We start from the raw sequence: 10,551 nt of genomic DNA on the forward strand, positions 1-10,551 counted from the left end.
GTGCTCTTTCCTGCTCAGGCAGGGGGTCGGACTAGATGATCTACCTAGGTCCCTTCCGACTCTAGCTACTATGAAACTATGAAACTATGATGTAAAATTGACCCATTAGTCCAATACCAGCCGGCGAGCCGCAAGTCCACCAGAGCGTGCAGGAACGGGCTCCTCATCTACCCTCACAGGATCTGGAGCATTAGTTCATATCTGTATAGACCTGAAAACAACTTCCAAGGGCCAGTTTAAACCAGCATTAACGGTGGCCTATACAACTACATCAAGGTACGAGGGTGACACAGCCTGGGTAGTAGCTCACTGCACTGGAAGATTTACTGTTATTCACAGTATTATTTACTGAAGCCAACGGATCATTCTAGTGAAACCACCAAGGAAACCGGCGTAGTCCCAAATACAGCAAGTGCCTCGTGGCCCTTCCCCGGGCAGCACGCGGCTCCCTTCCCCGCCGACCCCTCTCCCTTGTCCCGGGCTCGCTGCCCGTCGCCCCGGCGCTGATTTCCTCGCGGCCCGGCACAAATGGAGCCAGGCTTTCCGCTCCACATCGGCAGAGAAAAGGGCGGGGTGGCGCGGGGCTCGGTCCGTCCGGGGAGCTCGGGCTGCGTCTCGCTCCTGCCGGGGCTGGGGGCAGGGCGGGCGCAGCCCAGCCCGGGAGCGTCCTCCGCCGCCGGTCACGTGGTGCCGGCCGGCTGGCTGCGCGCGCAGGGGTCCGGGCGTTGCCATGACGACGCGGCCTGGTCGGCGGGGCACGCCGCCGCCGCGGCCTGGAGCAGGAGGCAGCCCCGGGAAGGGCCTCGCCCCGGTGCGGCGCTCACGCCCGAGGCGCTTCTCCGTGGCCGGTCGCCTGCCCGCGCCTCTCAGAGCAGCCGGGCAGGCACTCGAGCACACGCGTGTCGGGTCCTGCCGGAGACCGTGTATGCGCGTACGTCGAGGGGAGGGGGAGGAGGCCCCGCCGCGCCGAGGCCCAGGGGCGCTTGAGGGCTCCATGTTTGTGCGGGCCGAGCCCTGCTGCCCCGCGCCCCGCCTGCCCCTGAGGAGGTGAGGAAAGAAAGGCAGGTGGAGCCCGGAGGCGATGAGTAGCAGGCGCGGTCTCACGGCTCGCCCGCGCCTGGGAGCAGGGGCCAACTCCGCAGAGCGTTGGAGGGCAAAGACGTCTGTGGGCACAGCCAGCCTGCCCTGGTGCCGTGGCTGGATGCCAGGCAGCTGCCTCGGACACGTCTGGTCTGGTCTGGTAGCAGGGGCTCTGCAGTCGCTGCCCAACGAGGCGCGTTTGTCTGAGTGTCACAGCATTGCATTTCTGCCTGAACTGCGGCATCTCGTAACATAAAGGAGGCCGGGCTGGTATGGGTGGTGATCCTGGGTAAAGACAGCGCGATTGAGCCTTTGAGGAGGAAGAGTATTTGCCCATCGCAGCTCTCTGCTTCTCGTGGGAGAGAGGTGATTGGCCACTGTCCCTGCACGCATCTCTGCTGCTGTGTTTCGCTGCCAGGCGAGCAGCATCTTGGGAGCTCCTGGGTGCGGAGCTGCGGGGAGGTCCAGCAGTAACGCACCTGGACTGCTTGCCTCTGTCCACACAGATGTTTTTGCTGTTTACTGTGCTGCAGGTCAAAGCACGATTGTTAGATATCCAGGATATTGGTGCAGTTGCTCTGCAAAAGTCCATAGCAGTTTCCACGACCCTCTTTAGAAACACCTCCTGAGGTTTTGATAACTGCAGACTGTGTAAGTATCGATGCTGTGGGTGGCAAATACTTTTGTACTCATATAGGGTGCCTTTCCAGGAAATGCAGTTGTTCATTGAGGGGAAAATGGTTTCTAACAGCTTCTGAAAGGTGCGTTTTCTCTTCCAAATACATATATATGACCCCAAGGTATCTCACTATGTAAGCAGATCCCAGTTTTGGGTCTGGGCAAGAGCAACACTTTCCCATCAACATTCCACTGACTGACTTGTTCACATTTTGTAGACAAAGTAACTTTATTATAGTTTAGAGGCTAAAAATGTTCTTAACTTGTTAGTATTGTCAGAATAACCAAATGTTTGAGAGAACAATTTGCCTGCAGTACAAACAGTAATTTTGAAATTGTAGACTTGAATGACATTTTCAGTAAAATAAAAGATTTGAATATTCTGAACTTTTTGCTCCTTAGCTCCCTTTTAATATATTATGACTTCAGATAACTGACATTTAAGAGACGCAGTGAGCTGGAAGGTCTTATTTTTGGTCCCGTTGGACTGTTACAAAGGTCTTGTGTAAAGATTGTATTGCTAAGTTTAGCCAATGAAGCACGTCAGGGTTTTTAAAGGGCACTTATGACAGTGTTTTGATATCACACTGTATATGGGCTGGCACCATAGACTCTTTTATTTAACAGTGCAGGAACTGTTCAGTGCATTAGAAATATTTTGAGATAAATGGATTCTGAACTAATGACAGTACTGTTCCTTTCTTTACATAATAAGCTTGGTGCTTGTTCATTCCTGCATTAGAATTATGTGACTTCATATTTTTAGCTGTGGTAAAAGCAAAATGCATTTGAACCAGCAGCAGCTGAAAAGAGTAAAAGGGAGATATTAAAAGGAAGATACCTTTCTGTATGTTGTCCATTAAGCACTTCAAGTAATGTTGCTGCTAGTAGAAAATCTCAATCTTTGCCTACTCCACTAGAAAATATAACATTTATAAAAATGTAAATCGGTGCCTTCTCCAGATATATCCAACTACCAATTTTAATCTAAAGAGAGCATTCGCTTAATTTTTCTTTTCTTAGTGAAGACTAAGACAGCTAGTGGGAAAACTGAGCCAAAGGAATTTAAAAAATGGTCAGACCACTGAGTCCTGTAGTCTAGCCTCTTTCCTTTAGTAATGGCTATTACTTGATGCGTCATAAAAAGGCAAAGCTCTGTCTGATTACTGTTGTTTGTCACTTCCATCCCGATTCCCACAGCCCCGCACCTTAAAAATGAGATTTGTCAGCTCTTTGTTGAAAGAAATGACGTTTAAATTGTGGCCTCCTTTTGGAGCAGGGATATTTTTATAGGTTGACTGTTCTCAAAATCTCTCTTGGCTTTTAAGAGATTAAAAAGCCACCACTGGAAAGACATGCTTGTCTGAGTTATTGTTCTGTGTATCCCCATGTGCATGCGAACAGGATTATCTGACATGACCAACACAGAATAGCATTGCACTGTGAGAGAAACTATACTGATTTCGGAGATTTAGGGAAACAGGGTAAGTGGATGTTATCATTTAGTGTTTTTAGAGGACCGAGAATTATGGGTGGCACCTTAAAGCACAAATGAAGTCATGGTCTGTGCTCTGAAGACTTGGGTACAATACTATATAGTGATGCAAATGAGCAAGGTTAATAAACAGTAGGAAGAGATTGAGGTGAGGAAGAAGAGTCACATATGCATACTCACTTTAAGGTTTTGTGCCTCTTGATAGTTCCAGTAAAAAAATATTTAAAAATATAAGTATTATTGATTCATATCACGTGGACATTGTGAGAATGCACTGTGGATGTATTTGAATGAAGGAAGGATAAATGGTTTGGCAGACTCAAATTAGAAGGAAATGATGTGGGGAAAAAAAGGTACCAAGATTTTTGTGGGAGATGATAAATGGCCCATCAGGGTTAGCCTCATAAGCAGAATGAAAGAGCCAGGTAGGCTGTGCAGTAAAAGAGCCAGTTAGTTGGATTACAATTTGAGTCAAATTACCACAGGTGTCTTTTTTAAGAAGAAAAAAGGCATGTACGATCCATAGCTCTGCAAGTCTGAAGTGGGTGGTGGCAACCCTGGACAATGGGAAGCTATGGCTATCTTATCCAAGGGGCACTGGGAAAGGCAACATTTAGGATTTTGTTGTGGAGCTTCTATAAATATTAAATTATTTTTTCCATTCATCCATTTTCTACATACATTGCCAGAACCTTCCTTAAAATTGTCATTACTTTGCAAGTGCAGATGGACAGTCATGTCAGCCAGTGAAACCTTCCACAGAGAGCAAAAGTATTAGGGATACAATATGAGAAGGAAGGTTAAGCAGGTATCTTGGGATTTAGAACACCTGAATATGCTTCCCTGCTTCACCATAAACTTTCTGTGTAACACTTGGAAACTCTTAGTTCTCTCTCTGCCTCAGTTTTCCATCCGTATAACTGGGCTCAGTTTTCCATCCATATAACTGGGACAACTGTGCTTCCCTTGCTGTGGTGGATATGGTGAGGATAAGAGATTTATCAACACAGTACCTGCTGTTTCAGGAAAATTTAATAATCTACTCCTAGCTAGTTAAGCAATAGTAGAGGCGGGAAGTGGGGAAGACAGATGGGTGGTTTGTCACTCATGAAGCCACAATGAATAACTTTCTGGTATTTTAGGCTCAACAATGCTACACATGGAAAAAGACTTAAATGAGCTTCTTGTGTGGAAAGAACAGGAATGGAAAGAGCTGCAAGCTCGCCAACACCATTTTCAAAAGACAATGCTACAAGACTCCAGAAAACAGCTCCAAGAAATACAAAAAAAATTTAACAGGTTAAAAGAAGATTTCACGTATAATCTGAAAGTTCTGGATGAGAGAGATCGAGAGCTGGAGCACTATGATGCTATGTTTGCCCATCTGAAAACACGTGAACATACTAAAGAAGCAGAGGTTAGTGAACTTAGGATACAGCTGGACAAACTGCAGGAAAAACTTGACAAGGAAACCCATAAACAAGAGAATTTGCAATATCAGTATCAACAGAAACTTAAAGAACATCGGTTAGAACTGGAACAGCTGCAGAGGTAAGAGAAGAGAGATTGACACCCTGCTACTTGGACAGATGGTGTCATGGGGATTCCATGTGACTGGCTAGACTGCTTCCAGTACCCAAACTGGTTCACTGAAAGTTACCACAGGTGTCTCTATAGTACATGATAATTTTCAGTTTTAACATATACAGAGAAAGTATTCAGAAAACTCATTGCCTATATAAATAGTCATTCCTGCTTCACATCACCACACTAACTAGCTGCATATTGAAGGTTGTGTCTCTGCGTGTGAATGTTTTCAGCTTGGAGGAAAATCTGAACATACTAGAGGTCTAGTGACACCCCAGATAGGTTAATCCTTACTTGAGCAAGGAGTTGAACTAGATGTGACCTTCTGAGTTCCCTTCCAGCCCTAATTTTTTATGATTCTATGATGGCCTTCTCTTCTGGATTAGGTTGTCAGCAGTACTCAAAGTAAGTGAATAGATGTCCAAGACTGGCATAATTTGTGGAGTACAGAACTGACTTAAAGGAGTGTGAGAGAAGCTACAGCAGGCTTTCAGAATTGTAAATAGAATTGTTACTGCTTGATGGTTTTGTTTTTTTTTATCATACTGATTTTAAAAGTAGTTGACATTCAAGCAACATCAATTTAGTTTCAACACAAATGTGTAATAGAATTTACTTCACCACTTTGAAAGTCCCCAGCCTTGTCAGACTTCTTTTTACTGCATCTCATGCTATGTTGTTATACTGTTATAAAAGCAAGGTGCACTTTTTTTTACATTGCTGTTGAAACAGCTCACCAAAGTGTGACATATATTCTGTCAGTAATGTCCTTCAGTCCCGTGTGGACATCTTTCTGAAAGCCCAGCCAGATGTTGCAGCCTTTGTTACGCAGGAAATCAAACTAGATGGTCACAAGGGTCCTTTCTGATATGGAAAAGCTATGATTTGTTCATTGTTTATATATTATTTAGAATTAAAACATTGACCTTGTGTTTATTTGTAGTAATCTTGTGTTTATTTGTAGAACGAAAATGTTTAGTATGTACTTTTCTTTGAAAAATGATATTCTTGCATGTTAATTTTTTCTGTATAGTCTGTTCCTGGAAGGACCTTCCGTGAGCGTCCATCAGCAGGATACATTAGGTCACATTTTCGTGTAAATTTGTTTTTTATAGTTCTAAGAACAATGACCTCCACCAGCAGCATGAGGAGTATGTGATGCTGAAACAGCAGCTGGAGAGTAAACTCCAAGAGGCTGAAGGAGAGCTTGTTTTACAGAAACAGGTACAGGGGTTTACAAGAGAGTTTTGTGTTTTGGGAGCCATGCTAGCTAGATTTTTCTACCTTTTAATCCTTCATTTTTTTATAGGCAGCTGAAAGGATGCAGTATATCTCAATATCTTGGATAGGCACTTAACAAGTAATCATTTAGACATTCCTTCATAGCTGTAATGTCACATTTATATGAGATGTGCAGTAGCTTTGCTTTAGTGCTCTGTGTCAGCAGTACTTGTGGCTTTTGCTTTACTTACTTGTTTGGCAACCTCTCCTGAGGAATCAGTAAGATTGTGTTTAGTAATCTGAGAGAGTGTAAGATTCTTATAAGGATACATCCAGTACACTGTGCTAAATTTGCTAACCTTGAAATTTCAAGGAAGGTCAGCTCCTCTAAATCAGAAATGGGTTTAAGCAAACATATAGGCTGTATAATCACAATGACGTGCTAGCACTTTGTATTTATAATTTCAGGGTTCCTTTTTTTCCCACAGTTCAGGGGATCAAACCTGGGTAAGCCATTAACCATGTCCTAGACTGCTTGTTAACATGGCTATCCCAAGGAAGCCATAAATTGTCGCAGCATTATTAAGCAGTTTAAGCACCTAATTAATATGTAAAATGAACTATCTTATTGAAATAAAGAAATGGACACCATAAATTGCAAGTAATACTGACTATACATGTTTTTAAGTAATACCTTTTACGTACTTAATCAAACTCTTGAACTGAAATACCTTATGAAAATAAAGCTGTACTATGCACAACATGAATTGTAACTAATACTATATACACTTTATTAAAGGATATTATGAGAGAGAGTTTACTGAAACTGAATGTTAACCTTGAGACAGGTAGTTCATGCTGTGTATTAAATGTGAGCATGCTGCACCCAGCCGCAGTCATTGGAGATATTCTCTATCTCTGTGGGGTGATCACTTGTCTATATACTGGGATGGCACACTCAGCATCTACCGAGGCTGTTGGACTTGAGGCATTGTCTTACCAGGGCATAAAGATGTCGAAACCAGTTACAGTGGAGTTGCATCTTACGCGGGGGTTAAGTTCTGAAGTCAGTGTGTAAGGCGAAAATCCCGTATAGTCAAAATTATGGAATCTTGATGGCGCAGATGCTAGATTTGGTCTCAGTTCCCACATGCCTCTTGGACTATGAGAGGCACGTGGGAACTGAGACCGACTGAGGGAACAGCAGTTTCATGTCTCCCATCTCACACTCACTCTGGGGCATACGCTCATTGAGTGGAATGGCGGGTGGAATCTCCTGCACTATTTAAATTGTTATTTTTCTCTTTCTTTTTTTGCCAAGCACGTATAGTTGAATTTGCGTAAGTTAGATGCACATATGATGCAACTCCACTGTACAGACAGTCCCAGAACAGAGGCACAGACCCAGGCATCTGGCACTCTTTGACAAAGCTCACATAGGCAGCATGTTCATCGTTATGCTCTTTCCCCCATCCTGGGATTGCTTTTAGTAGCTGAGGGTCAAAACTCAGCAAAGACACCTGGTTGAGGTCCAAAATATAAAAATCCCTAGGGAACGGGGCAGCTGACTATCTGAATTGTGGTGGAAGTGACATGTTGTACCTGTAGTAACGTTTCAGCTTCACAGCTATTGCCTGGACTAGCTCCCTTCTGCTCTGGTTTTTAGAAGGGCAGCTTGACAGTTCTTACAATGCCTTGTCTTTGACCCAGCTTATCAAATCTGTCACCTGATTTTGTGCGTGGTGGATTGCAACCTGCCGGCCTTCAAACCAGGTCAGGAGCTCCATGAACCAGGTGGCAATGTTGGCCACAAGCATCACCTGATTTTGAATGTCGCCTTGCTCTAAGAGTTCGGAAAGCTTTATTTCGCATGCACGGTGTGCTGGGTGTGATTTTTCAGCTCCTTGCTCACAAACTGGTGGTAGTGCTGTGTGTACTTGGTGTGGTAACAGACTGTGTTGAACCAGGAATTCCACTGTATGACCACAGGTTCCAGTGGCCGTGGCACAGTGGTATGTGAGTGCCCACTTTGACTGGCAATGGACACCCTGTACCGAACCTTATGACCTGGACAGTGCTTGAAGGCTTTCTTGAAAGAAAACACCAAGCTATCCACCTTGGGGAACTGCATGTGCCAGAGGAGATTTACTGGGGACAGAATGTGTGCATTGCAGGTGACTTGAACAGTGTCGGGCAGCATTCCTTGGAGTACATCGGAGAAAGCCTTGCACATGTACATGGCGTTGTCAGACAGGAACGCTGACATCTTGATAAAGTCTATGCCGTAGCTGACAGTTACCTTCATGATAGTGTGGGATACAGTGGAAAAATTGACAGAGGTGAGGTGGACTGGCTGAGTTTGGTTAGTCCAGCTCCCTGGTACAAATATGCAGAATGTAGTTGTCCTGAGTGTCCAAGGCAGCCTTTGTGGACTCTACATGTGAAGCAATCACTGAGGAAGAGAATCCTGGCGAAGCTTGTTGGTATACAGAAAACTGCTGGTGTTGGGCTCATTTTGTTTCAGGTAGTTCCTTAACTTGGGGTGATCAAGTTTCGCTAGTACAGTGGTCACCAACCAGTGGATCTTGATCCACCGGTAGATCTCAGAGCCTCTTAGAGTCTATCTGAGGCTTTGGTGGGGGGCTGAGTGCCCATGTGCATGCATGTGCATGCCCCAGGTCAGTCTGTGATGGAGGCAAGGGGTGGGGGCTAGATTGAGGGCCCTGTGGTGAGGGACAGTGCCTCAGAGACAGGAGCAGGATTAAATTGAGTGGGGCCCTAGCTGGGTGGGACTTACCTGCTGGGTGGGGGAGGGGCAGGGGTGGCACTGACGCATGGTGGATCTTGGGTTGCTTTTAAGTGCCAAAGGTGATCTACTTAAATAGGTTAGAGACCACTACTCTAGTATGATTCTGGCTTCTGTGAAAGCCTCTGTGAGGGAAGAAGCCGGCTCTCACCTTGCCAAGCCACTTTTCATGGTCCCTTTAAACAGGGAGGACATGGTCACTTGCTTCTTGCTCTGACCTTCAGCCTTCCTCTTCATGTGTGCCTTGGATTTCAGGTACAATTGATGTTGGATTTCCTGGACACACCCAGAGTTAGATTGTAGATGGTGCAGAAGAGTCTGCCACCATCTGTGTGCAAGGTCCCTGCTGAATACTATCCTGTATGGTCCACTGCTAAAACATATTTGGCAGTCTTGGAAGATTTTTTTTTTTTTTTTTTTATTCATATCTTCTCTTTCTCATGCAGACTGAACAGCCATGCTACAGGAGCATGCCTGCAGGTGCTTTAAAAGCTGGTGCCAAAACCATTCCATCTTCTCAGGCTGGCCCCTGACTAGCTCCTGGACTGAGCCTACATCAGGGGCTCAGCCTCCAGTTTGCTCCTTTTCTCCCTTCTTCCTCCCCACCATGCCTCAGGATGCCAGGGCTTCCTGCCCTTTTCTGTTTGCAGCTCCCACCCCCCTCCCGTGCCCCGCTCACTGGCTGTTTTCACACTTTTTTGCAGTCTCTTCATTTTGCAGTCCCTGTGCTTTTCTGCAGGGGATGTACTGATTTCATGGTTTCTGTGAAAATTGCAAATCAGGTAGATCCCTATATGTAAGACATTGTTTTATGTAATGCAGGAATTTTGTTTCCACTGACCTGTTTTTTTTAAATTCCCCAATATTATTGTGGCACTGGTGGTGTTCCATTCATGCAAGTGGTGCTAGGAAATCTAGCATATATCAGATACCTGGTTTTAGTCAATGTGTTGTTAAACTCTTTAGAGCATATTGAAGTAACACAGTGGTTAAAACACCAATGATGGTTGGGACGTGGCATGTACTAGAGTACCTATTACTATATATATTAGTGAGGCTGCACTAGCAATAGCAACAGTGGGAAATCGTGTGTGGTGAGTGTGTGTGTATGCACGCAAGTGTGCACATTCATAAAATTCCGTATATACTGTATTCCACTACAGGAACTGCTGGCAGAGTTTGATGCAGAAATGAAAAAGAGAGAACTTGAGTTTCAACAGCAGGAAGATGAGATGAGTAATTTAGTTTTGTCTCATAAACTCAAGGTAATTCTCATTAAGCTTTTTTTAAACCTAAAAAGGGCACATTTTATTACTTTAATCCCAAGTTTTATTCTGTAAATGTATAGAAAAGTTACATACTTCCTTGCTTCACCGGTAGATTAAGGGCATTGTTCAAGGACAGTAGAAGATAGAGATATTTGAAAGGTGAATTTTAAATTTTGCTCATGGTTATCACCAGTGAGAAAATGTATATATGGGTCTCTGGAGGCCTTGTCACGTTCTCACAAGATTAGCCAAGAAATGTACAGAAAGCATAGGTTCTGCACAGAGAGGTCAGTTCAATGTAATTTGAATAAGATGTTTTTGTTACTAATATCATAGATTTCATAGACATCAGGGCTGGAAGGGACCTCGGGAGATCATCGAGTCCAGCCCCCTGCCCAAAGGGCAGGAAGTCAGCT

General features: G+C 44.6%; 1 protein-coding gene across 4 annotated transcripts in view; it reads left to right on the forward strand.

Annotated features, from left to right (window-relative positions):
* The first annotated feature begins 1,617 nt into the window (after positions 1 to 1,617).
* FASN (fatty acid synthase) overlaps positions 1,618 to 10,551 on the forward strand; it is a 110,291-nt gene continuing 101,357 nt past the window's right edge. For 3 of the 4 annotated variants that reach the window (XM_019556500.1, XM_019556499.1, XM_019556501.1), the window contains exons 1-4: positions 1,618 to 1,731; positions 4,396 to 4,804; positions 5,956 to 6,064; positions 10,031 to 10,132. In XM_019556500.1, coding sequence (XP_019412045.1) covers positions 4,404 to 4,804; positions 5,956 to 6,064; positions 10,031 to 10,132 — 612 coding nt within the window. In that variant the 5' untranslated portion in view covers positions 1,618 to 1,731; positions 4,396 to 4,403. The remainder of the gene's footprint in view (positions 1,732 to 4,395; positions 4,805 to 5,955; positions 6,065 to 10,030; positions 10,133 to 10,551) is intronic. The other variant, XM_019556502.1, reaches the window with a different exon arrangement.

The sequence above is a fragment of the Crocodylus porosus genome, unplaced genomic scaffold (assembly GCF_001723895.1).
Source record: "Crocodylus porosus isolate Cpor-Errol unplaced genomic scaffold, CroPor_comp1, whole genome shotgun sequence".
NCBI classification, from domain to species: Eukaryota; Metazoa; Chordata; order Crocodylia; family Crocodylidae; genus Crocodylus; species Crocodylus porosus.